The sequence below is a fragment of the Taudactylus pleione genome, unplaced genomic scaffold, assembly GCF_031769625.1.
Source record: "Taudactylus pleione unplaced genomic scaffold, aTauple2 ptg000278l, whole genome shotgun sequence".
Taxonomy (NCBI): domain Eukaryota; kingdom Metazoa; phylum Chordata; class Amphibia; order Anura; family Myobatrachidae; genus Taudactylus; species Taudactylus pleione.
In genome coordinates, this window is record NW_028284680.1 from 2,724,904 (window position 1) to 2,752,895 (window position 27,992).

General features: G+C 46.9%; 2 protein-coding genes across 6 annotated transcripts in view; one reads left to right on the forward strand and one right to left on the reverse strand.

Moving 5' to 3' along the window:
* VSIG10L2 (V-set and immunoglobulin domain containing 10 like 2) overlaps positions 1-20,278 on the forward strand; it is a 64,022-nt gene extending 43,744 nt beyond the window's left edge. For both annotated transcript variants that reach the window (XM_088481763.1, XM_088481764.1), the window contains 5 exons: positions 66-392; positions 14,182-14,304; positions 16,504-16,528; positions 17,350-17,471; positions 19,241-20,278. In XM_088481763.1, coding sequence (XP_088337889.1) covers positions 66-392; positions 14,182-14,304; positions 16,504-16,528; positions 17,350-17,471; positions 19,241-19,350 — 707 coding nt within the window. In that variant the 3' untranslated portion in view covers positions 19,351-20,278. The remainder of the gene's footprint in view (positions 1-65; positions 393-14,181; positions 14,305-16,503; positions 16,529-17,349; positions 17,472-19,240) is intronic.
* Positions 20,279-23,100: 2,822 nt separating this feature from the next.
* CDON (cell adhesion associated, oncogene regulated) overlaps positions 23,101-27,992 on the reverse strand; it is a 220,354-nt gene continuing 215,462 nt past the window's right edge. For all 4 annotated transcript variants that reach the window (XM_088481767.1, XM_088481766.1, XM_088481768.1 and 1 more), the window contains one exon: positions 23,101-27,922. The gene's annotated coding sequence lies outside the window, so the exon portion shown is untranslated. The remainder of the gene's footprint in view (positions 27,923-27,992) is intronic.

A 27,992-nucleotide genomic window follows, 5' to 3' on the forward strand; every position in this document is an offset into this window, starting at 1 on the left:
GATGTTATAGTCATATGTAATATATGTAATAATGTCTCCAATGTGTGTGGTTATTGTATCACCAGAATATCCGACACCTCCCAATGTGACAATCAGTAAGCTCCTCTACAGCCGGCAGAGGACAGAGGTGGACGTGGAGTGGATGACGAAAGGAGCGGGTGACCTTACGGGTTTTATGGTACAGCGACAAGCCAGCATCCGATCCTCCCGATCCATTACTGCTCCGAAGAGATCTGTCCAGACTGTCTCCTGGGACACGGTGGTCAGCGACATCGACCCTCAGATCCGCGGCCACAAACTCGGGGGCTTAGATCCTTCCATTGTATACGCCTTTAGGATACTAGCGGTCAACCATAAAACAACCGGATTCCCGTCCGAGGTGAAGACACCAGGTAACAGTAATCGGGCAATGCCGCAAAGTGATCAGGTTCTTACCTTATACTGATGTGAGCTGGCAGCGCCGGGAATCCGCTGGGATGTCGTTCTCCTGGCGTGACCCATGCTGATCACATCCCATTATAAAGTGTCTCATTAGTTTCCCATTCTCCTCCTCTACAGCAGGAAGCGCTCTGGAGACGGTCCCTTAGGCGGCACATTAGCGGTCTCTAACACCGGTAATCCGTTTCCTGGGAGTACCGAGGCCAGACTTCCTGACCTCAGCACCGGAGCTGCGAGGGGCAATCTGTGGAATCTCAGGGTCACTCAGTGGCCGATGTTCTCGCAGAAGATGCAATGATGCGTCTGAGGACTCAGCACTCGGATCCGCGATGCGGTCACCAGACGCCTCCTACCGCATTAGCCTATGAGTTGTACAGTATTGCGCCTCCCTACGGCTGTGCCATACCGTACATCTCTGAGTCAGGGACCATCATTGTAATTATGGACCAATCATTTCAGTGCGTTACTGATTCCAAGACCTGAAGAAAAGGCCACTTGTACATGTAGTGCATCGGTCTGCAGATTAGTCCAGAGGATATCTCCAAATGATGGGGCCGATGCAGAAATGGACGCTACGGCGATATTTACGCAGTTGGACGATCTTTTTCTCATGGCGCTTGCGTCCCGGTGCCTCTGTGATGTCGCGCTCAGAGAGGATTTAGTCGCAGAGTGATTGACAGTCGGGGGACGTTTGTGGTTGGTAACGGAGGGGTGGTTCCCAAAACGCAGTGCGCATCGCAACCGTTTTATAGGCGTGTTGGATCCAGCAGCTGTATCTTTGCATGCAATTTCACCGGTGCCGGTGTCTTGATTCCATCGCCCATTCTGCAGGACTATAGGTTACCCGGGACTGCGATAATCGGACAGTCGCAACATTGTGCGCAGGCGCTTGGGTACAAATCTGCAGGTGGGCGTCTCGGTACATCTCCCGGCTACTGCGACATTTGCATGTCTTCACATAGCAGCTGCGTGCAAGCACGCAACAGCGGCGACATTAGCGCACAAGTCTGACTCTGGCCACTGAATACCACCCACTGCCGTATACAGACCAGAACACGCACGGTCACATTCAGGCTTACTTATGTATCATCCCTGGGCCAGTAATGGGCCTCATTCACAGCTTGTGGTGTGTGTGTTTGTATATATGTGTATATATATATATATATATATATATATATATCTCTGTGTGTGTGTGTGTGTGTGTGTGTGTATATATATATATATATATATATATATTATATATCTCTCTCTGTAGTGCACGTGCTGCCAGTGTGTCCGTATGTAGACTGTACAGGGGAACCGCGGGATGGTAACGTGTGTGTACAGTTGTAGTATTGCTCTATTAGTGTAGCGCCCCCCAGAGGTTCAACATAATTATATTGGGATGAATTCAGAGATCCGCCTCTTGCCGGTACGGAAAGGCTGGTGTAACGTGACATGATGGCGATGATGGCAGATACCTAGCGCCCCCTGGTTACTATTAGACCTCTCCAGCTGACAATACTTCATTACTTTGTGTTGCTGTTATATTCTATCTACTTATGGTCATCAATGGATGAATTATGTCATTTCCACTTTGGGCTTCTGAAGGAGAAAAGACACATTTAGGGACTGTTGCAGTGTTGGGCGCAATCGCTCCCCAAAAACGCAGGTGCACTAACAATCCCACAACTGTGCCTATATGCCCAGCTACAGCTCTCACGATGTACGTGTAAGTCTGCACCAGTCAGATGCCATATGAGAACACCCCTTTTGCCCACTTCTCAAGGTTCAAGTTGGCATAAGTACCAAGATGAGGCATAACTGCCTTGGCGCAAATGCCTGCACCCACATTTCTGGGTGCGCTGTGTGCGATATCACGCAAAGTGACCTAGAACTCGCTCTGCTCCAGGTTCTTCATGGGTTTCATTTTTGTTTTCTATTTTAAGTAAATTGGACATTTGCAAACCATTAATAACACTAAAAAAAAAAAAAAATATATATATATATATATATAATGTTTGTGTGTTTGTATGTACACTTCATTACATTATTATACTGTGTATGAATTACGGTACAATGACTTTAGCATTTGCTACTAATGCTGTCCAGCCGCATCGCTGTGCTAACATTAGGCGTAAGTATACGGAATTGTACCCCCCGATGTGCTGCTGTCGCAAATTATACTGTTTTGGAGTTTGCCGTATTTATGAACCTTTAATTGGTAATAAAACTAACAATCTATAGGGAAATAGCAATTTGATACATAAGGATAAGTGCTGTATACTCTGGTCCAGCCAGATTGCAGGGGTAAAAGGTCTTCGGTGGGTTTTGAATCAGTGGTTTGTGCGAGTGCAGAAACGGAACACATGTAAGTTTTCTGCGAACTGTGTAAAGGGGAGGTAATGGGGTAGAATAGCTCACTGTGGTTCTGGAATATGCTGTCTGAAGAGGATTCGTTTTGAGGAAACGCTTGTAGGTTTGGTGGCTAGAATCTTGTTGCATGAGGGAGGGCATTCCGCAAAGTGGGTGTAGCCCAAAAAATGTCCTGTAGCCGTGACTGGGAGCAGGTAATGAGGGTGGATGAGAGACGCAGGTCTTGGACAGAGTGGAGTGATCGTGCTGGGAAATATTTTGAGGTAAGCAAAGAGGTGTCTGTGGGTGTAGTCTTGTTGATATTCTTGAATGTAAGCAGAAGTGTTTTATATTGAATTCTGTGTAAAAGCCGCCACCTTAGTGAGCCAGTTGCAGTCTGTGGCGGCACTGGCTACATTGTGACTGGCAGAGGCTTCCCATTGGAAGCTCCGCCTGCCAGTCACATACACAACATGCAGCCCCAGGGGGAGGTCTCCTCCCCCTAATGTCTCCTCCCCCTAAGACTTTCAGTCTGGGCTGCTATTGGCAGAGAGCGGCTTCTGGTAGGATGCCGCTCCTCTGCATTTCTGCCAGCCCTACCCGGCTACTAGGGGCTGCCTACGCAGCCCCCATTACCTGCCGCTAGTGCACATGCACCGGTCCCAGCGCCTGTCAGATGTTTTACGCAGGCACCGGGACCCGGCTGGGAGGTGAGTGTCTCCCTCTCGGCAGCGACAACCCCCCCTCGTCCAGGAGGGTAAGAGCCGCCGCTGGTCCTCATACACCTAACCTCAATACACCACGTGAGCAGTGTATAGTGTCTTTTTCGCTCAAATGTCCGTCTTAGTCGCAACAAAATGGCTCCACGAAACGGCACTGATGGATTTGCACACTTGTATATCTGTGTGTGTCTGAGTATGTATACAAAGTGCAGCTGAGCTTGGCGTGAGGAAACGCCGCGGCCGCTGCATGGTAGCACTGCGCATACAGATTCAGACTCTCACAGATGTGGAAGTGTCGCACAGCAAATGAATCAGTGTCGTCTCGAGAATTGGTTATGTCACATCGCGTTGTGACTCTGAGGCACATTCCAGCTAAAGAGACGCTCGGTGCGAGCAGAGCCGCACGGAACCTGGCGCGCCGAGAAAGGTCTGTTTGTCACAACTACAGCAATAGTGCACGAGGGCGGTGAAAATCCCAATCGTCCCTATGGTAAGTATCGCTAACCTAATTCTTCCCCCCTAACCCTAACCCTCCCTTAGGGGTGCCTAACCCTAACTTCCCCCCCAAGTACCTAACCCTAATGTCCCCTCTAAGTGCCTAAACCTAACCCCCCCTTCCCCGCCGCCTAAACCTAAGTCACCCAGGGGGGTGCCTAACCCTAACCTCCCCCGGGGGTGCCTAACCCTAACCCTCCCTTCCCCTAGCCTAACCATAACCTCCCCGGGGGGTGCCTAACCCTAAATCCCCCCCGGGAGCCCTAAATCTAAAACCTGCGGCTGTCCGCGCCCGGCATCACTTCGATCGGATCTAGATTTAGACGCCTGTCATTAGTACCACGCCGGGATTAGAACGTCTGGAAGCCGGCGGTCGGGATTTAGACCGTCTACTTCCAAACTACATCCCACGAGGGCACATCTATATGTCCCTTTCCTTGGAGTAGAAGTTACCCTGTCCTTACAGATTCGGGATGGAGGATATGTCTTTTCCCCTAGGCAGGACAGGTGCACTGTGTTTGCTATAGTCTATGCTGTCATACACCAGACAGCATAGAAAGTCCTAGTGAACGTTGGGGATGGAGCTTTATATGTACAGTGTAGTAATATTATACAGGGAAAGGCACAGTACTAGTACAGTACAGTTATGCTGCCCATTCTGTGACCAGGTGCTGTATTGCTTCCAGATGATGCCATGCTGGTTATATGTATATATTATGTTGGCATGTGTGTCATTTCTGTGATATTGAGATGTGTAGGATTGTTAGAGTTCTCAGTAACCCTGACGGGAATGGTGTTTGCAGGACGTCCATATACAGTGGTAGCATATTCATTCTCCTGCCTCCTCCTCCTCTCTCTAAGACCGGATGTTCCCATCAGCTGGAAGCAGGACTGGTGTAAGATGATCGGTGCATTTCCTGAATAATGTGTTACTGGCACTTGGGGAAGGGGCTAAATGAAAGAAGTTACTCACCGATGAGCTAATGAATGGTTACATGCCATTAATGTGAAAGGGATATGATACCATTTCAGGCTGGCTGTGTTCCCTGGGCAAACTGACGTACTTTGTAGACAGGTACAAAGTTGTGCACTGGGGCAGCTGTGACGTGACTAGAAGACACACCTGTATACTGTATGTGTATTGTTTTGTGATGAGCTTCATATAAGTCCTGGTGATCACTAAATACCACAAACTGTTCTCTGAGGTGCCCATCACAGCCTGTACTTCAGATTTTTACCTGTGGACAAATCAATAGTAGTGTCTCAGAACCTCCTCTGTCACAGCTCTTCCTTCCTGTCATCCCTCATAACTTTACCATCACATCCCATAATCCTCCTCCTTACCTATAATGTCTCAGAACCTCCTCTGTCACAGCTCTTCCTTCCTGTCATCCTTCATAACTTTACCATCACATCCCATAATCCTCCTCCTTACGTATAATGTCTCAGATCCTCCTCTGTCACAGCTCTTCCTTCCTCTCATCCTTCATAACTTTGTCCATCACATCCCATAATCCTCCTCCTTACCTATAATGTCTCAGAACCTCCTCTGTCACAGCTCTTCCTTCCTCTCATCCTTCATAACTTTACCATCACAACCCATAATCCTCCTCCTTACCTATAATGTCTCAGAACCTCCCCTGTCACAGCTCCTCCTTCCTGTCATCCTTCATAACTTTACCATCACATCCCATAATCCTCCCCTGTCACAGCTCCTCCTTCCTCTCATCCTTCATAACTTTATCCATCACATCCCATAATCCTCCTCCTTACCTATAATGTCTCAGAACCTCCCCTGTCACAGCTCCTCCTTCCTCTCATCCTTCATAACTTTACCATCACAACCCATAATCCTCCTCCTTACCTATAATGTCTCAGAACCTCCCCTGTCACAGCTCCTCCTTCCTGTCATCCCTCATAACTTTACCATCACAACCCATAATCCTCCTCCTTACCTATAATGTCTCAGAACCTCCTCTGTCACAGCTCTTCCTTCCTGTCATCCTTCATAACTTTACCATCACATCCCATAATCCTCCTCCTTACCTATAATGTCTCAGAACCTCCTCTGTCACAGCTCATCCTTCCTGTCATCCTTCATAACTTTACCATCACATCCCATAATCCTCCTCCTTACCTATAATGTCTCAGAACCTCCTCTGTCACAGCTCTTCCTTCCTGTCATCCTTCATAACTTTGTCCATCACATCCCATAATCCTCCTCCTTACCTATAATGTCTCAGAACCTCCCCTGTCACAGCTCCTCCTTCCCGTCATCCTTCATAACTTTGTCCATCACATCCCATAATCCTCCTCCTTACCTATAATGTCTCAGAACCTCCCCTGTCACAGCTCCTCCTTCCTGTCATCCCTCATAACTTTACCATCACAACCCATAATCCTCCTCCTTACCTATAATGTCTCAGAACCTCCTCTGTCACAGCTCTTCCTTCCTGTCATCCTTCATAACTTTGTCCATCACATCCCATAATCCTCCTCCTTACCTATAATGTCTCAGAACCTCCCCTGTCACAGCTCCTCCTTCCTCTCATCCTTCATAACTTTATCCATCACATCCCATAATCCTCCTCCTTACCTATAATGTCTCAGAACCTCCCCTGTCATAGCTCCTCCTTCCTGTCATCCCTCATAACTTTACCATCACAACCCATAATCCTCCTCCTTACCTATAATGTCTCAGAGCCTCCTCTGTCACAGCTCCTCCTTCCTCTCATCCTTCATAACTTTACCATCACATCCCATAATCCTCCTCCTTACCTATAATGTCTCAGAACCTCCTCTGTCACAGCTCCTCCTTCCTGTTATCCTTCATAACTTTACCATCACATCCCATAATCCTCCTCCTTACCTATAATGTCTCAGAACCTCCTCTGTCACAGCTCCTCCTTCCTGTCATCCTTCATAACTTTACCATCACATCCCATAATCCTCCTCCTTACCTATAATGTCTCAGAACCTCCTCTGTCACAGCTCCTCCTTCCTGTCATCCTTCATAACTTTACCATCACATCCCATAATCCTCCTCCTTACCTATAATGACTCAGAACCTCCTCTGTCACAGCTCTTCCTTCCTCTCATCCTTCATAACTTTGTCCATCACATCCCATAATCCTCCTCCTTACCTATAATGTCTCAGAACCTCCTCTGTCACAGCTCTTCCTTCCTCTCATCCTTCATAACTTTACCATCACAACCCATAATCCTCCTCCTTACCTATAATGTCTCAGAACCTCCCCTGTCACAGCTCCTCCTTCCTGTCATCCTTCATAACTTTACCATCACATCCCATAATCCTCCCCTGTCACAGCTCCTCCTTCCTCTCATCCTTCATAACTTTATCCATCACATCCCATAATCCTCCTCCTTACCTATAATGTCTCAGAACCTCCCCTGTCACAGCTCCTCCTTCCTCTCATCCTTCATAACTTTACCATCACAACCCATAATCCTCCTCCTTACCTATAATGTCTCAGAACCTCCCCTGTCACAGCTCCTCCTTCCTGTCATCCTTCATAACTTTACCATCACAACCCATAATCCTCCTCCTTACCTATAATGTCTCAGAACCTCCTCTGTCACAGCTCTTCCTTCCTGTCATCCTTCATAACTTTACCATCACATCCCATAATCCTCCTCCTTACCTATAATGTCTCAGAACCTCCTCTGTCACAGCTCATCCTTCCTGTCATCCTTCATAACTTTACCATCACATCCCATAATCCTCCTCCTTACCTATAATGTCTCAGAACCTCCTCTGTCACAGCTCTTCCTTCCTGTCATCCTTCATAACTTTGTCCATCACATCCCATAATCCTCCTCCTTACCTATAATGTCTCAGAACCTCCCCTGTCACAGCTCCTCCTTCCCGTCATCCTTCATAACTTTGTCCATCACATCCCATAATCCTCCTCCTTACCTATAATGTTTCAGAACCTCCCCTGTCACAGCTCCTCCTTCCTGTCATCCCTCATAACTTTACCATCACAACCCATAATCCTCCTCCTTACCTATAATGTCTCAGAACCTCCTCTGTCACAGCTCTTCCTTCCTGTCATCCTTCATAACTTTGTCCATCACATCCCATAATCCTCCTCCTTACCTATAATGTCTCAGAACCTCCCCTGTCACAGCTCCTCCTTCCTCTCATCCTTCATAACTTTATCCATCACATCCCATAATCCTCCTCCTTACCTATAATGTCTCAGAACCTCCCCTGTCATAGCTCCTCCTTCCTGTCATCCCTCATAACTTTACCATCACAACCCATAATCCTCCTCCTTACCTATAATGTCTCAGAGCCTCCTCTGTCACAGCTCCTCCTTCCTCTCATCCTTCATAACTTTACCATCACATCCCATAATCCTCCTCCTTACCTATAATGTCTCAGAACCTCCTCTGTCACAGCTCCTCCTTCCTGTCATCCTTCATAACTTTACCATCACATCCCATAATCCTCCTCCTTACCTATAATGTCTCAGAACCTCCTCTGTCACAGCTCCTCCTTCCTGTCATCCTTCATAACTTTACCATCACATCCCATAATCCACCTCCTTACCTATAATGACTCAGAACCTCCTCTGTCACAGCTCATCCTTCCTGTCATCCTTCATAACTTTACCATCACATCCCATAATCCTCCTCCTTACCTATAATGTCTCAGAACCTCCTCTGTCACAGCTCTTCCTTCCTGTCATCCTTCATAACTTTGTCCATCACATCCCATAATCCTCCTCCTTACCTATAATGTCTCAGAACCTCCCCTGTCACAGCTCCTCCTTCCTCTCATCCTTCATAACTTTATCCATCACATCCCATAATCCTCCTCCTTACCTATAATGTCTCAGAACCTCCCCTGTCATAGCTCCTCCTTCCTGTCATCCCTCATAACTTTACCATCACAACCCATAATCCTCCTCCTTACCTATAATGTCTCAGAACCTCCTCTGTCACAGCTCCTCCTTCCTGTCATCCTTCATAACTTTACCATCACATCCCATAATCCTCCTCCTTACCTATAATGTCTCAGAACCTCCTCTGTCACAGCTCCTCCTTCCTGTCATCCTTCATAACTTTACAATCACATCCCATAATCCTCCTCCTTACCTATAATGTCTCAGAACCTCCCCTGTCACAGCTCCTCCTTCCTCTCATCCTTCATAACTTTATCCATCACATCCCATAATCCTCCTCCTTACCTATAATGTCTCAGAACCTCCCCTGTCATAGCTCCTCCTTCCTGTCATCCTTCATAACTTTACCATCACATCCCATAATCCTCCTCCTTACCTATAATGTCTCAGAACCTCCTCTGTCAATAGCTCCTCCTTCCTCTCATCCCTCTACCATCACATCCCATAATCCTCCTCACCTATAATGTAATCCTGCCTCTTACCTGTAACCTGTCACATGTCCTCATCCATCACATCCTGTAATCCTGCCTCTTACCTGTAACCTCTCACATGTCCTCATCCATCACAGCCTGTAATCCTGCCTCTTACCTGTAACCTCTCACATGTCCTCATCCATCACATCCTGTAATCCTGCCTTTTACCTGTAACCTCTCACATGTCCTCATCCACCACATCCTGTAATCCTGCCTCTTACCTGTAACCTGTCACATGTCCTCATCCATCACAGCCTGTAATCCTGCCTCTTACCTGTAACCTCTCACATGTCCTCATCCATCACATCCTGTAATCCTGCCTCTTACCTGTAACCTGTCACATGTCCTCATCCACCACAGCCTGTAATCCTGCCTCTTACCTGTAACTTCTCACATGTCCTCATCCATCACATCCTGTAATCCTGCCTCTTACCTGTAACCTGTCACATGTCCTCATCCACCACAGCCTGTAATCCTGCCTCTTACCTGTAACCTCTCACATGTCCTCATCCATCACATCCTGTAATCCTGCCTCTTACCTGTAACCTCTCACATGTCCTCATCCATCACAGCCTGTAATCCTGTCTCTTACCTGTAACCTCTCACATGTCCTCATCCATCACAGCCTGTAATCCTGTCTCTTACCTGTAACCTCTCACATGTCCTCATCCATCACATCCTGTAATCCTGCCTCTTACCTGTAACATGTCACATGTCCTCATCCATCACATCCTGTAATCCTGCCTCTTACCTGTAACATGTCACATGTCCTCATCCATCACATCCTGTAATCCTGCCTCTTACCTGTAACATGTCACATGTCCTCATCCATCACATCCTGTAATCCTGCCTCTTACCTGTAACCTCTCACATGTCCTCATCCATCACAGCCTGTAATCCTGCCTCTTACCTGTAACCTCTCACATGTCCTCATCCATCACATCCTGTAATCCTGCCTTTTACCTGTAACCTCTCACATGTCCTCATCCACCACATCCTGTAATCCTGCCTCTTACCTGTAACCTCTCACATGTCCTCATCCATCACATCCTGTAATCCTGCCTCTTACCTGTAACTTCTCACATGTCCTCATCCATCACATCCTGTAATCCTGCCTCTTACCTGTAACCTCTCACATGTCCTCATCCATCACATCCTGTAATCCTGCCTCTTACCTGTAACCTCTCACATGTCCTCATCCATCACATCCTGTAATCCTGCCTCTTACCTGTAACCTCTCACATGTCCTCATCCATCACAGCCTGTAATCCTGCCTCTTACCTGTAACCTCTCACATGTCCTCATCCATCACATCCTGTAATCCTGCCTCTTCCCTGTAACCTCTCACATGTCCTCATCCATCACATCCTGTAATCCTGCCTCTTCCCTGTAACCTCTCACATGTCCTCATCCACCACATCCTGTAATCCTGCCTCTTACCTGTAACCTCTCACATGTCCTCATCCACCACAGCCTGTAATCCTGCCTCTTACCTGTAACCTGTCACATGTCCTCATCCATCACAGCTTGTAATCCTGCCTCTTACCTGTAACCTCTCACATGTCCTCATCCATCACATCCTGTAATCCTGCCTCTTACCTGTAACCTCTCACATGTCCTCATCCATCACATCCTGTAATCCTGCCTCTTACCTGTAACCTCTCACATGTCCTCATCCATCACAGCCTGTAATCCTGCCTCTTACCTGTAACCTGTCACATGTCCTCATCCATCACAGCCTGTAATCCTGCCTCTTACCTGTAACCTCTCACATGTCCTCATCCATCACAGCCTGTAATCCTGCCTTTTACCTGTAACCTGTCACATGTCCTCATCCATCACAGCCTGTAATCCTGTCTCTTACCTGTAACCTCTCACATGTCCTCATCCATCACAGCCTGTAATCCTGCCTCTTACCTGTAACCTCTCACATGTCCTCATCTATCACATCCTGTAATCCTGCCTCTTACCTGTAACCTGTCACATGTCCTCATCCATCACATCCTGTAATCCTGCCTCTTACCTGTAACCTGTCACATGTCCTCATCCACCACAGCCTGTAATCCTGCCTCTTACCTGTAACCTCTCACATGTCCTCATCCATCACAGCCTGTAATCCTACCTCTTACCTGTAACCTGTCACATGTCCTCATCCATCACAGCCTGTAATCCTGCCTCTTACCTGTAACCTCTCACATGTCCTCATCCATCACAGCCTGTAATCCTGCCTCTTACCTGTAACCTCTCACATGTCCTCATCCATCACAGCCTGTAATCCTGCCTCTTACCTGTAACCTGTCACATGTCCTCATCCATCACAGCCTGTAATCCTGCCTCTTACCTGTAACCTCTCACATGTCCTCATCCATCACAGCCTGTAATCCTACCTCTTACCTGTAACCTGTCACATGTCCTCATCCACCACAGCCTGTAATCCTGCCTCTTACCTGTAACCTCTCGCATGTCCTCATCCATCACAGCCTGTAATCCTGCCTCTTACCTGTAACCTCTCACATGTCCTCATCCATCACAGCCTGTAATCCTGCCTCTTACCTGTAACCTCTCACATGTCCTCATCCATCACAGCCTGTAATCCTGCCTCTTACCTGTAACCTCTCACATGTCCTCATCCATCACGGCCTGTAATCCTGCCTCTTACCTGTAACCTCTCACATGTCCTCATCCATCACATCCTGTAATCCTGCCTCTTACCTGTAACCTCTCACATGTCCTCATCCACCACAGCCTGTAATCCTGCCTCTTACCTGTAACTTCTCACATGTCCTCATCCATCACATCCTGTAATCCTGCCTCTTACCTGTAACCTCTCACATGTCCTCATCCATCACATCCTGTAATCCTGCCTCTTACCTGTAACTTCTCACATGTCCTCATCCATCACATCCTGTAATCCTGCCTCTTACCTGTAACCTCTCACATGTCCTCATCCATCACATCCTGTAATCCTGCCTCTTACCTGTAACCTCTCACATGTCCTCATCCATCACAGCCTGTAATCCTGCCTCTTACCTGTAACCTCTCACATGTCCTCATCCATCACAGCCTGTAATCCTGCCTCTTACCTGTAACCTGTCACATGTCCTCATCCATCACAGCCTGTAATCCTGCCTCTTACCTGTAACCTCTCACATGTCCTCATCCATCACAGCCTGTAATCCTACCTCTTACCTGTAACCTGTCACATGTCCTCATCCACCACAGCCTGTAATCCTGCCTCTTACCTGTAACCTCTCACATGTCCTCATCCATCACAGCCTGTAATCCTGCCTCTTACCTGTAACCTCTCACATGTCCTCATCCATCACAGCCTGTAATCCTGCCTCTTACCTGTAACCTCTCACATGTCCTCATCCATCACAGCCTGTAATCCTGCCTCTTACCTGTAACCTCTCACATGTCCTCATCCATCACAGCCTGTAATCCTGCCTCTTACCTGTAACCTCTCACATGTCCTCATCCATCACAGCCTGTAATCCTGCCTCTTACCTGTAACCTCTCACATGTCCTCATCCATCACGGCCTGTAATCCTGCCTCTTACCTGTAACCTCTCACATGTCCTCATCCATCACATCCTGTAATCCTGCCTCTTACCTGTAACCTCTCACATGTCCTCATCCACCACAGCCTGTAATCCTGCCTCTTACCTGTAACTTCTCACATGTCCTCATCCATCACATCCTGTAATCCTGCCTCTTACCTGTAACCTCTCACATGTCCTCATCCACCACAGCCTGTAATCCTGCCTCTTACCTGTAACCTCTCACATGTCCTCATCCACCACAGCCTGTAATCCTGCCTCTTACCTGTAACCTCTCACATGTCCTCATCCATCATATCCTGTAATCCTGCCTTTTACCTGTAACCTGTCACATGTCCTCATCCACCACAGCCTGTAATCCTGCCTCTTACCTGTAACCTGTCACATGTCCTCATCCACCACAGCCTGTAATCCTGCCTCTTACCTGTAACCTGTCACATGTCCTCATCCATCACAGCCTGTAATCCTGTCTCTTACCTGTAACCTCTCACATGTCCTCATCCATCACAGCCTGTAATCCTGTCTCTTACCTGTAACCTGTCACATGTCCTCATCCATCACAGCCTGTAATCCTGCCTCTTACCTGTAACCTGTCACATGTCCTCATCCATCACATCCTGTAATCCTGCCTCTTACCTGTAACCTCTCACATGTCCTCATCCATCACAGCCTGTAATCCTGTCTCTTACCTGTAACCTCTCACATGTCCTCATCCATCACATCCTGTAATCCTGCCTCTTACCTGTAACCTCTCACATGTCCTCATCCATCACAGCCTGTAATCCTGCCTTTTACCTGTAACCTGTCACATGTCCTCATCCATCACAGCCTGTAATCCTGTCTCTTACCTGTAACCTCTCACATGTCCTCATCTATCCAATATTGTAATACATTTATTAAACTGTAGCCTCTTCTGTGATCTCATCTATCACCTGCATTCTCTGCCCCCTCTCTGTAAAATCTCACCAGCAGGGCCCTCTGCCCCTTATGTCTGACGTATACCTATCCTCGCACTGTCCATGCTGTGCGGTCTCTAACTCTATGATTATACCTGCTCTGAGAATTTGTCCTATCAAGCATTATTCGCACATGACTTTTACATGTATGTCTATGTTGTTTTATTGCAATGGTTTCCTTTCCTGTCTGGCACTGCGGACCATAAGGTGCTTGATGTGTGCGTTACAGAAACATATACTGCATCACTGAGTGATCATTTGTTCTCTTTCAGCGGATCCTCCCAATAATGTATACCCTGCTGCCATTGGGGCCGGCTTCGCTGGTATGTTAGTGGCAGCTGTAGCCAGTCTTCTAGTGTTCCAATATATCGCCAGGAATCGCGAGAATAACCCACGTGAGTATCTCACCCCGCCACCTTCCCTGATAATTACCATTAATAATTACCACAGTTTTCAATTGCAATCAAATTCCAATATTGCCGTCTGTTTTGGCAACAAATTTGCCTTTTGTGTGTACACCTCCCTGCTTGCCTCCCCCTGCTCACTTCTCTGCTCACCTCTCTGCACATCTCCCTGCATACCTCCCTGCTCTCCCCTCCCTGCTCTCACCTCCCTCATCTCTCTGCACACCTCCCTGCTCTCCCCTCCCTGCTCTCACCTCCCTCCTTATCTCTCTGCACACCTCCCTGCTCTCCCCTTCCTGCTCTCACCTCCCTCCTCATCTTCCTGCTCTCCCCTCCCTTCTCTCACCTCCCTCCTCATCTCTCTGCACACCTCCCTGCTTTTCCCTCCCTGCTCTCACCTCCCTACTCTCACCTCCCTCCTCATCTCTCTGCACACGTCTCTGTTCTCCCCTCCCTGTTCTCCCCTCCCTGTTCTCCCCTCCCTGCTCTCCCCTCCCTGCTCTCCCCTTCCTGCTCTCCCCTTCCTGCTCTCCCCTTCCTGCTCTCCCCTTCCTGCTCTCCCCTTCCTGCTCTCCCCTCCCTCCTCTCCCCTCCCTCCTCTCCCCTCCCTGCTCTCCCCTCCCTGCTCTCCCCTCCCTGCTCTCCCCTCCCTGCTCCCCCTCCCTGCTCATCTCTCTGCACACCTCCCTGCTCTCCTCTCCCCTCCCTGCTTTCCCCTCCCTCCTCATCTCTCTGCACACCTCCCTGCTTCCCCCTCCCTCCTCATCTCTCTGCACACCTCCCTGCTTTCCCCTCCCTGCTCTCCCCTCCCTGCTCTCACCTCCCTCCTCATCTCTCTCCAAACCTCCCTGCTCTCCCCTCCCTGCTCATCTCTCTCCAAACCTCCCTGCTCTCCCCTCCCTCCTCATCTCTCTGCACACCTCCCTGCTCTCCCCTCCATACTCTCACCTCCCTCCTCATCTCTCTGCACACCTCCCTGCTCTCCCCTCCATACTCTCACCTCCCTCCTCATCTCTCTGCACACCTCCCTGCTCTTCCCTCTCTGCACACCTCCCTGCTCTCCCCTCCCTGCTCTCCCCTCCCTCCTCATCTCTCGGCACACCTCTCTGCTCTCCCCTCCCTGCCTCCCCTCCCTCCTCATCTCTCTGCACACCTCCCTGCTCTCACCTCCCTCCTCATCTCCCTGCTCTCCCCTCCCTGCTCTCCCCTCCCTACTCTCACCTCCCTCATCTATCTGCACACCTCCCTGCTCTCCCCTCCCTGCTCTCCCCTCCCTGCACACCTCCCTGCTCTCCCCTCCCTGCTCTCCCCTCCCTCCTCATCTCTCTGCACACCTCCCTGCGCTCCCCTCCCTGCGCTCACCTGACATACACTCACTTTCTAGTGTGTACCCATCTTTGATAAAGATTCTAAAAATGAATTACCAATTAAATCTGACACCTTTTTAAAGCCTCCAATACTTTGCTAACGATCACTAACAGCCTCCGATACTGTCCTGCTGTGTTTGTCACTTTTTGGGGGCTCAGGGTGATTTTCCTCACTCTTTCATGCATGTCGCCCAGGTCCCACACTGAAGAAATAGCGCACAGCGTCTCCCAGTTAATGGCTGTTTACAATTGAATTTTGCAAATCATTCTCTGGATGAAAATTAGGCCCTTTTTTTGTGCCACGATTTCACCGCGCAGAAATTGCTCCTATGTGAATTGACCCCTTATAGGAGCAGCAGTAAACTTGTATTAGAATTTTATCTTAATCATTTTTTTGTAATTAAATTACTCCAGACTACTTGTGTGAATTATGTGTTAATTCTATGTTAATACTTTAATGTAAGCAGCTTAAACTTTGATAAAAACCCATAATGTCTGCAGTTACAGTCCCTCTCCGTAACGCCCTGACTGACGCACTTTGACTTTGATTGTCGTATAAATGACGTTAGCTGTAAATGCGAGTTGCTGCGTTTCTACTTCATAGTGATATTGTACCATTACTTAATCCCACTTCTGTGAATCTGGTGAAATGTATTTAAGGTAACGGCAATTATTCCCTGAGCCGGGAAATAACGGACATGTACAGGGCACTTGTCGATGATGATGTATCAGACTTTTTATTATGGCTATTTGTACATTAGGGAGCGGAACTCACATTATATCTCTCCTGAGACCCTTCTCTGCCTCTTATCTCTTTCTTCAGGGCTCCACGATTTGTTCTTCAGACCGTAAGTAAAAAACAAAACAAACAAAACTTTTTTTTTCTGTACTATGATCACTGTTACTCTCCAATGTAATGAAAGTATTGGGGAAACCATGTAAAGTTTGCAAATGGATAACCCTCCCGGGACTAGAAAACTGCAGAGTAATAATTGTACCTGGGGAGTGACGCCCTTACTGCATACCGCTCCTCCCACAGGCCTTGCTCCTCCCCAAACGCCACAAACTAATGCGCTTTGCCAGATATATAGGCGACCGCGTTTTGGCCTGTGTCTCAGCTGCTTTCTTCTTCGTAAGTGATCTTCACTGACCGTTCTTCATCCCAGGGGTAGGCAACCTGTGGGACTACATATCACAGCATGCCTTGCTACAGTTTTGCTTCTCGGGCATGCTAAAACTGTAGCAGGGCATGCTGGGATGTGTAGTGCCACACTTTGCCTCACCCTATTCTAGCCTATCACAGGTCATTTCCAAGATGCGCCATGTGACTGCTGCTCACCAAATATAAAGATATATTATACGGGATATGTTTATGTCTTTGGTCTATTCTGAAAATGATATTTTCTCATATGTACAGATGTGTCCTGCAGCAAATCGCGCCATGCGTGTTGCGATCGCAGTGTGTGCCGTAGCATATGCTGCTGCGGGTAATCGCATGGTGCGATGCGTGCGCACGTTTTTGTAGCGCGATCGGCAAAGATGTAGCTAGACACATCTGTATTTGTGGTAACTTGTGTATTATAACCCCCCCCCCCCCCTCGGGTTATACATAGTAATTAGTGAATGTACATTGTCATGGGATTGTGGTGCCCTGTTTTGTGCTCCGCAGGACCTCGGCGGAGTCTCGAGAGAACATACGGAACCCAGAAGATGCTGAAACAGCAGCGGATATTGAAGAGGGGGCAACCGCCCCCCAGGACCCCAGTGCAGCAGATGAAGCGCCAGCTCAAGGTATGACGCAGTCATTGTCCCGCCATAGGGTACAACACTGTCTGTATAGATGAGATATGAATGTATCCAGCGCCTACGTGTTATGAAACGTGAACGAGACCCACAGAACTTTCCAATCAAACGGGAAGGATGAGATGAATGATTAAAGTGACGGTTATACATTATTCATAACTACCTATAAGATATGGGGCAGTGCCCATTGCCGGCAGCAGTTTCGGGTCCACAAATGGATCAGCACCCCGGGAAGTGGCCTCTTCATCCAAAGGTCTTCCAGCAGTTAATAGAAAGGTGAGGTTAGCCGGATGGCAATAGGATAACGTCCATATTGTACTACAGGGTGGAGAAATTCTCCAGAACCAGGGATCCTGGGAGGTTCTGGTAGATGTGATGACCATTACCTAGTTCTGTTTACCTGTTGCCTCTGGTAGCCACGTTACTAATGGATCTCAAAAAGTGTAAATAAAAAAAAGAGCCTATGTTAACCTGGTGGCCTCAGATTGTTCCAGGGTCCCGGTATTCAGGTCTTCTGGGCATATTAGAGGCATCTTTCCCTGCGGGCGGACCTGCTAAGCCTTCCAGCCTGATCTTGCATGGCTCTAAGGGCGTGGATATTGAGGCCGTGACCCCACAGCCCGAGGCATCTGCTGGCAGCATAGTTCAGACTCTGCTGAAGGAGAAGCCAGTTTCTACCAGGAATGATCATCAGGTCTGGAAGACCTGTATTTCTTGGTGTTAACGGAAGGAATTTTAGGTTGGTGAGGTTGCGTCTCTGAAGATTCTGGATCGATAGTGTTGGTTTTCTGCCCAAGAAAACTGGCTTTGACTCTGGAGGTTCAGATTCCTTACAGGGGATCATTTGTGTTCAGCCTCCTTACCTAGCTCCTGGTGACCCTTGGGACCTTACTTTGGTACTTTCAGTATCCACCTTTACAGCTGCTGCTTACTGGGAAAACTTCTTGTTTCTGTTGCAACTGCGCAGAATTCTGATAAGCGATTTCCTCATTGAGGTATCACGGTCCAGCTCACGGCAGAATGGCGCCTCTAATGGGAGGACGTAGCGGCTAATCGGTATCCTCTCACCAGGGACACCCCTAAAAATGATGGAACCCTGGTCATTTTTTTTTTTCTTTTTCTCACGGTTCCTACCGCTCCTTCTATGGGGCGTTTAGTAAATGTCTCAATATCTAATTAAGAAGTTTACACTTAGGACAATAAAGATATTATGTGTTGGTGCCGTTAAAGCAACATCTGGTGCATTAGAAGTTTTATCAAAGTTTCTTTACAAAGTCAACTCGTCAGGGGTTCCCCAACATGTGCGTTCCCCGTATGAGTGTCACTGAGCTATGTAGTAGCATGGTAAATACCATTTGCTCTGCATGTTATATGTTCTGGTCAGTCTTCAGTCTCTAGAAACATGGATATAAGACGGGATTGATTCATGCATTGTAGTATATCGCCACCTTGTGGACATGGGTATATATTGCACAATGTTCTTATTTACTAGACTTGGTATAATGCAACGTTGCTACCGGCGCTGTCCTCGCAATGTTAGTGCTATGTACCCCCTTGTATTAATACAGAATAAATAACGCAATGAGAAGTTCAGTTGGTATCTATCATGTAGCTGTTTGTCTGAGCACACGTACGATTAATATTCATTAAAGTGAATTAATATTGTATAATGGTCCTAGACAGCGTGTTGGGGCCATGTGCTGCGATTACTGGCCAGTGTTAGACACATGTAAAATATCTTCAATGTTTTATTTCAGAGCCTGTGGTGCCTGCTGCTCCCAGTGACGCGGAGCTGCCCCCGTCCGTTGCAGAGCTTCCGGAGGACGCCCCGGTGAACGTAACAATTACAGTAACCGCAACGCCCTAGGATCGATCTTATGAGGGTGGGGAGGGGCAAATAAAGAGACTCTTAGTAATGTACATGTTACTGCACCCTGGTCCGTGTATTCACTCCCACAGGACAAGGAATCCACAGCCTGTGTCATTAGTGTGTCATGCACCCTGAACATACGTGTAAAATATCTGTCCCAGAATGGAATGTATTTGCTATCTCTCAGGTACGTCCAATGCGGCCCAGCGTGTGCATACCAGCAGTGGCCCCCTATCTGGTGTACAGCGTGTGTATACCAGCAGTGGCTTCCTATCGGGCGTACAGCGTGTGTATACCAGCAGTGGTTCCCTATTGGGCGTACAGCCTGTGCATACCAGCAGTGGCTCCCTATCTGGTGTACAGCATGTGTATACCAGCAGCAGTTCTGTATCGGGCGTACAGCGTGTGCATACCAGCAGTGGCCCCCTATCTGGTGTACAGCGTGTGTATACCAGCAGTGGCTCCCTATCGGGCGTACAGCGTGTGTATACCAGCAGTGGTTCCCTATTAGGCGTACAGCCTGTGCATACCAGCAGTGGCTCCCTATCTGGTGTACAGCATGTGTATACCAGCAGCAGTTCTGTATCGGGCGTACAGCGTGTGCATACCAGCAGTGACTCCCTATCGGGCGTACAGCGTGTGTATACCAGCAGTGGCTCCCTATCGGGCGTACAGTGTGTGTGTACCAGCAGTGGCTCCCTATCGGGTGTACAGCGTGTGTATACCAGCAGTGGTTCCCTATTGGGCATACAGCCTGTGCATACTAGCAGTGGCTCCCTATCTGGTGTACAGCGTGTGTATACTAGCAGTGGTTCTGTATCGGGCGTACAGCGTGTGTATATACTCGCGGGTTCAGCTACAAATGTAAAGGTGAAGTGTAACCAAGGGGTCTAGTTACTAAGCAGTGTTAGGAGACAGAGTGATAGGTGATAAGGTACCAATCAGCTCCCAACTGTCATCGAAAAATGGCAGGAGCTGATTGGCTGGTACCTTATCACTTTTCACTCTGTCTCCAAACACTGTTTAGTAACTAGACCCCCAAGTGTCATATACACAAGAGACCACACCAGTGATAAACGCAAAGTCACTGTCCAGATACTAATGTAATACATATACGTTGCTTGCGGATACCTAAATCCGATGGGCAGATTCCCCTCTGTAAATGACAAATAAGTAGCGGGATTAACGTGATATATAAAATAGCCACAACGCTAAGGAATAAATCTGGGAGGGTCAATATGCAATCAGCCAATCAGAATCAACTCTACTGCGCTGCTAATTTCATTCTCCATCTTTACACACCAGCCTCCGGTACCTGCAAAACCGATTCATCCAAGTGTAATTAGTACACCTGACCCTCGTCCCTCTATACCAGGGGTTCCCAACCACGGTCCTCAAGGCACACTAACAGTCCAGGTTTTAAGGATAGCCATAGTTGAGCACAGGTGACTTAATTAGTACCTTAGTTATTTTGATTTAACCGTCTGTGCTTAAGCCTGGATATCAGTAAAACCAGGACTGTTAGTGTGCCTTGAGGACCGAGGCTGGGAATCACTGGTCTATACACACACAGGGATCAGTCTACGATATGTTCAAAGGCAGAGATGGAGCCCAGCACGTAAATCTATATATTTGCCCCAACTCTAAATGTATCCCTGTATTTCTATAATGTAACACGCCATCTATAATACCAACCTAACTTTCCCGTGAGTGCAGATATTCCTTACAGGAGTTTGTACATAAATGGACATGACCTATGTATTAGGACTATTAGTTGTTGCAGACAGGAATAAGTCTCTGCCCTTAAAAATAATTGCAGCTACCGTATAACTCTCTCGGCTAAATCATTGAAAACTCTGCAATTTGCGTCTTAATACAAGTGGCCCCTCAGCGTCTGTATCTTACTAATTGGAAACTAATACAGGAACTGTGATTGGTGACTGGTGTTTTGTGTACTGATCTCTGGCACTTATAACAATAACTCTATCACCGGTGCTATATGATAACCGTGCTCCTCACTGACCCAGCTCATTTTTACTATTCTGCCTGTTATTCTCCCAACCTCTGGTTGTGTATTACTCTGACCGGTGTTGCACCAAACTGGATGGTTTATTGACTACTCTGTCTTGCTGCCAGCCCTGACCCTCGTTACAGTAGCTCACATTTTGCTCTTTAGCTGCCTGCCCTGACCATTTACTTGTTTTAGCTTCTGTCTCTGACTCCTATTGTAGCATATTCTGTTCTGTTGTATCTTTATTTGTTGTATTATGTATGAGACAAGCTAGCAAGACATCTTTTGTTGTAAACTTGTGCTATCTGCATTAAGCCCTGGGGGCAGTCGAGTACCGGTGAGCACATTATACTCTGGGGAAAAGTTGCAGCTATAGGGGAATACCGGAGGCTCGTCCTATAAGCTTACACACATACTGGGGGCAGTCGTCACCATAGTGAAGTGAATCTGAAACCTATAAAGATTGTGCAGTGGGGGCCACATATTTTGTAATGTTATTAGTCTGTTATAGATGACTGGGGCTTTAATGACTTTCGTCTGATTTACCACAAATTAAAAAGTGAATTACAATTAATCTGATACATTTACTAAATTTATTCTATGTGCCAAACGAGAGAACAACATGGTTGCCTTACAAACCACGGTATCTGTGTATATGGGGAAAAAACAACAATGAAACCTTACTGAACCCAACAGGGAGACCGGGGATATATATAATATGGGCCTGTAGGTTACTCTCTGTCACCATAAATCGAAAAGTGATCTCCCTGTCAATGTATAGTAACGTACAGACATCTGCCTCCACAGGCGCTATGTTCCAATAAAGCTAATATATAATCCCTGACACAGCGCTGAAGTCACTGACTAGACCTTGTTACGGACAGCTGTAGCACATATGAATATGGGGCAATATGGCGTTCCTCTGGGGAAATGAGAATGTAACGGCAGCGCAGACTGGTGCCAGGAGGCGGTTACCTTTCATCCTTCGCTTACGGTTTGGATCAGGCTTTATAAATACTATAGTATAGCAGATAATACAGCGAGCTCAGTGTATATAATGTACATCTCAATATATGTGTAAAATGAAAACGTTTCTGTGCAGTCCTTGATTCCTTTAGCGGTGTCAGTGATGTCATGAAGTGTGTTACCAGCGTGGTTACTTTGTACATGGTGTGAATAAAACGCTGTACGCCACCTGCAGGCCTTGCCGTGTCATTGTCAGAGATTGGTAAAAGGTTTTATATTTAGTCATCAGTTTGACATTTAGCCATTTAGTGCCAATAGCTTTATATTCACATATAGTAGGTACCTTGTGTGTCATTCCTTTCCACATCAGGGGTATAAAGAAAAAAAACAATCACACAAACCCCCGGTACATTTGGTGAAATGTCATTGGCTGGAGTTATGGGCGTGGTAACTCACCTTACAGCGTGTGAGAGCCCATTTAATATGTTGCTTTAGGTAAACGTATGTATCCTTAGCGTGTTCATAATAAAAGAAATTGAAATCTGTATAAAGAATCATTCTCCGAGACGACGTTCGGCTGCGTTTGTGCGCCTGTCAGTCCGCAGAGCCGTATGATACAGCGATATAATGATCATTACTCCTTCTCTCTCTCTGTAATACGGAATCTGTTTGCATCCCATCGGCCTAGAATTTGGGGGTGCGGTGCCAGGCGCCGCCTCCGTCTTTGCTTCACCTCAGTTGTAAGAAGAAATATAACGAGACCCCCAGGCTGTATATTAGCCCATCTGTTTTTTAATAACATTATCTTACAATATAACCAACAAGATAACAGTCTTGTACAAACACTACAACAGTCATTTATGTACAACTAACAATTACAGCTTTTCTTTGCTTTCTTTTAGGAAAATAATTTTTCTAGCCAAGAAATAACATTTTATCCTCTGAAAAACAAGAAATAGGCAAAGTGCCAGCAAAGTTTTGAAAACTCTGAGCAGAAGTCTCCAAGTGGTGGTGTGTGTACATGACTGGCCAGGGTGGCAATGTGGGGTAAGTGGTGGTGTGTGTACATGACTGGCCAGGGTGGCAATGTGGGGTAAGTGGTGGTGTGTGTACATGACTGGCCAGGGTGGCAATGTGGGGTAAGTGGTGGTGTATGCACATGACTGGCACTGTGTGGTGGAAGGACAGTGCAGGGAAAGGCAACATGTGATTGTCCAGCTGCTGTTTGACTACAAGTCCCAGCAGCTGCAGAGTCCCTGGTTGTCAGTGAATATGTATAGCAAACCATATAATAACATCTGTGTATAATGTCATATTTACACCCTCTTAGCCTCGCTTATATCCTAAGTGCTAATATTAGACCCCCCCCACCACCTCCCTGGCGCATGGCTTTGTCCTGGGCTCGGGCTGGGTGGGAATGACTGACATAATGTTCTGAATGGAAAGATAATAAGTAAAAATGCAAATACTTTCTGCCCCCCTGCAAATGCCCCAGTTATGTCACCTCTGTAATGTGATGGAAGTTACAAACTAAATTAGAACGTTTTATATTTTGCATGAAAAAAGGAAACAGATTGGAAAGAAAATAGTTAATAATTCATTACAACAAGTTTTAATAAATACAGGAAAAGTAGTGTTAGGTTACGTCACTTACAGCTGTTTCCGGAGAGACATCTTCATCTTAATAGTGACAACAATGGGGGATATTTAGGAGAACGATTCCAGTTATATTGTCATTGATAAAATAGTGTCAGATTTTCACCATCTAAAAACATTCACAACTAATGAAAATAATTTTCTGCCCTCCAGATCTGCCCCTTTATCACGCTCCCTCCAGATCTGCCCCTTTATCACGCTCCCTCCAGATCTGCCCCTTTATCACGCTCCCTCCAGATCTGCCCCTTTACCACGCTCCCTCCAGATCTGCCCCTTTACCACGCTCCCTCCAGATCTGCCCCTTTACCACGCTCCCTCCAGATCTCCCCCTTTACCACGCTCCCTCCAGATCTCCCCCTTTACCACGCTCCCTCCAGATCTGCCCCTTTACCACGCTCCCTCCAGATCTGCCCCTTTATCACGCTCCCTCCAGATCTGCCCCTTTATCACGCTCCCTCCAGATCTCCCCCTTTACCACGCTCCCTCCAGATCTGCCCCTTTACCACGCTCCCTCCAGATCTGCCCCTTTACCACGCTCCCTCCAGATCTGCCCCTTTACCACGCTCCCTCCAGATCTGCCCCTTTATCACGCTCCCTCCAGATCTGCCCCTTTATCACGTTCCCTCCAGATCTGCCCCTTTATCACGTTCCCTCCAGATCTGGCCCTTTATCACGTTCCCTCCAGATCTGGCCCTTTCACGCTCCCTCCAGATCTGCCCCTTTACCACGCTCCCTCCAGATCTGCCCCTTTACCACGCTCCCTCCAGATCTGCCCCTTTACCACGCTCCCTCCAGATCTGCCCCGTTAGCACACTTATTTGCCCTAGTCCCGCCTATAAAACACGTGCGCTATGTATCACAGCAGCCAACCAGAGATCAGCTTTCATTGGACAGATCACACCAGCCTGCAATCGGACTGGTTGCTATAGGTTACACCACAGCATTTTTTATTTGTTTATTTTGTTTTAATAAGCCTTTGTCAGCCTGAATTGTACATGATAAATGAACATACTACGGCAATATACAAGTCTCATTATACCTGAACAGTGGTTTGCTGACTGCAGCCTAAACATCTAGCTGCTGCCCCATTATAACAGCGATTAGCGAGCTGTCAGGCTAATACCGTCCTCACATAAATAATAATACAATATAACAAGACACTTATAACAGCGTCATTACCTACGTTACAGAGCAGCAGCGAGACGCCAGCTGGAGATGGGACATTTCTTGTAGCCAGGAGTAAATGTTTCTACAAATGGAAGTTATTACGCTGGGAACAAATGGGAGAGGTTTTGTTGTAATCCTTGGGTCAGATGAGCCTTTGCCGAGGGAACTTATCTCTACCGTCTTTACCAAAAATCACTAGAATAAGAAAATATGTGCAAAAATAAAATAAAACATATATTATAAATATATGTATATACACATTAAGCACGTTTGCAGATAATTGCCCCATTACAAACACGGGTGCAAAAAACTACAAGTGCCCTATACACATAAAAGGAACGCCAGACGGGCTATTGTGTACGCATAATGTATGATGGCCGGACAGTAGCGATGTCTTGCGTAGTATTACTGTGATGGAGGCCATTTGTAATCGCTTGTCATGGAATATTTCTGTTAGTAATGATGGTTCTGCCCCATATTGCGATGGGATTGGGAGGTTCGGTATCTCGCCCTCCCGTACTGTGCGGCCAGTTACAAACGCAACGTGGACCCGACCCCTACGCACAGGCGATGCCAGCGTTCAGCCGATCCATTAACTAGTAATCAGAGGCATCAAATACACAGGGGACGCTCAGAAAATGTTCTTCTAAATCGCCTTAATAGGATGACTTTATTTAGGATGTAAAAATGTGTGTGCGTGGGCCTTCCTTATAGACGTGAGACTTGTCCTCTCCTGATTCAATCAGATAAGTACTTAGTAAAAGTGCCGATTGGTTGTGCACTTATTTACTAAAACATCCCCCAAAGTGCCTTACGCTGTAAATTGATGATTTGTATTGTCATGAGCAGTGGATTAGGGTACACAATGCCAGCCACCGCTGGGGGGCAGAACATATATACAGATGTGATAAATTCCACACAGCAATGACAGACGCTACAGCCAGTGATCTGCAGAAGAGAGAGGGGTGGGGGGGGATGGTGTGTGTGTGTGTATACACACACACACACACACACACACAGAGTTGTCGCCTAATTCTGATACACTTCTGCGCACTATAATCCGGCATCGCTGCTCCAGTCATGGTTTGTGGGTGGAAATTAAGATTATTATTATTTTTTTTTTCCTTATGTACAAATTTCAAACCAAGCGGACTAACATGGAGAGTGTAACAACCGCTGGCGCACCCTGCGTGAGAAGGCGCGCACATAGTATACACACCGTGGGTCTGTACAGAAGTAGGTTGTTACTGATTATTACAACAGTTAGTGCATAAGTAATATTAAATATATATATTTTTATAACTTAATCATATATAAACAGGCAGAGTAAGGACTAAAGTGCTTTTCTCTACCATTTACTAATTAGCGTAATCCGGTGCCGTTTGGAGGCGACACTGTCCGTTACAGCAGATCCCTTGAGACGCTCTACACCATATTGCGAGTCTGCGGTACGCTTTCAGAGGGACGAATGAAGGTACCTCGCCCTATTGCGCCTACAGTTTTAGTAATAAACCTATCTGTACTATGATATGTTCATAAAGTTGTCATTATCCAACATATTGCCAGGAGAGGGGCGCACGGCTAGGGGATCCATCTTTGCCTTGTTTAGAATTTCCAACAATTAATGACATGATCCCCACAGAGGTGACCGATTGTTTGACATGAGAGCTGGCTCGCTGGAGGAATCTTTTTCTTCATTAAAATAAGTTAAAACACAAAGTGATTGCCGGTTAAAATCAATATAGGAGGTACTACAATATACCGGAAGGGGACCACATTCCCGAACTAAGACTTCTGTCTATCACTGCCCCTTATAATGCAAGAAATACTCTGTTCCTCCAGTTTTTGACAAGCATACTGCAAATAACTGAACTCAATGGCATCATTTGTAACCGTGGAAACCATCGGTCCCTATCCATGGTTACAGATGTAGCTCAGAAAGGCTAATTACAGCGGCTCTGCTCATTTGGCGCAACAGTGTTTCTGAGACTACAACAGCCGATTTCAGGCAGAAGTCTTATTTCAAGTATCAGAAGTTATTCCAGTAAATTGCAGAATATTTGCAAGATTGACATTATGAGAAATGCTACAATCTCTTTAGAGACTCCTTGTTTATATGTATTAAATCCGAGCAGATATCAGACGAGGTGATTTGCCCATAGGTAGCTCCTAAATATATCCCAATATTTTAATCTGCAATTTTCCTCTTTTTTATAAATATATACAAAACAAATATTAATATATGAATGAAAAAAAAAAATGTAACTTTAAAGGTAAGATCTTAGAATTGGCCATGTCATATTGTCTCCTGAACACCATGGAGGCAACCATTTTCTCATCTGCAGCCTATCACTGAGGAGTGAGGTATTTTGTACCTCATGGCTCTGTAATGTCAAATTCCTAGTGAATTCATTGGTTGACCTCTATCGCTGTCTGCTACAGCTCTTCTTTGTGACTGGTGTTGAACAGGCTGTACCGGGTCTTCACGCATTGCTATCGCATCCACGGTTTATAAAACCAAACTGTGACTACATTTCGGATTCCAAAATAGCTGGGGGAGGCTGGAGGCCGGTCCTCTCATCTGTGGTCACCCGAGGATCCAGGGAAGTACAGTCCATTTCCCATTGGGGCCTCTTGTGGTGGCAGCTGTTGATGACTTGTCCAATGTCCCAGGTTTTGTTCTCATCACAGTTCTTTGAGACACTGGCAGGACAACAGGGAATTCGGGCAACGTGGTGCCATAGTCTGTTACACTGTAGCAATGGTCACCTGTAAAATGATAACATTAGGACGGCTCGGCCTTCTCTCCCATACACATCCAAACCAGGTACAAACAGAA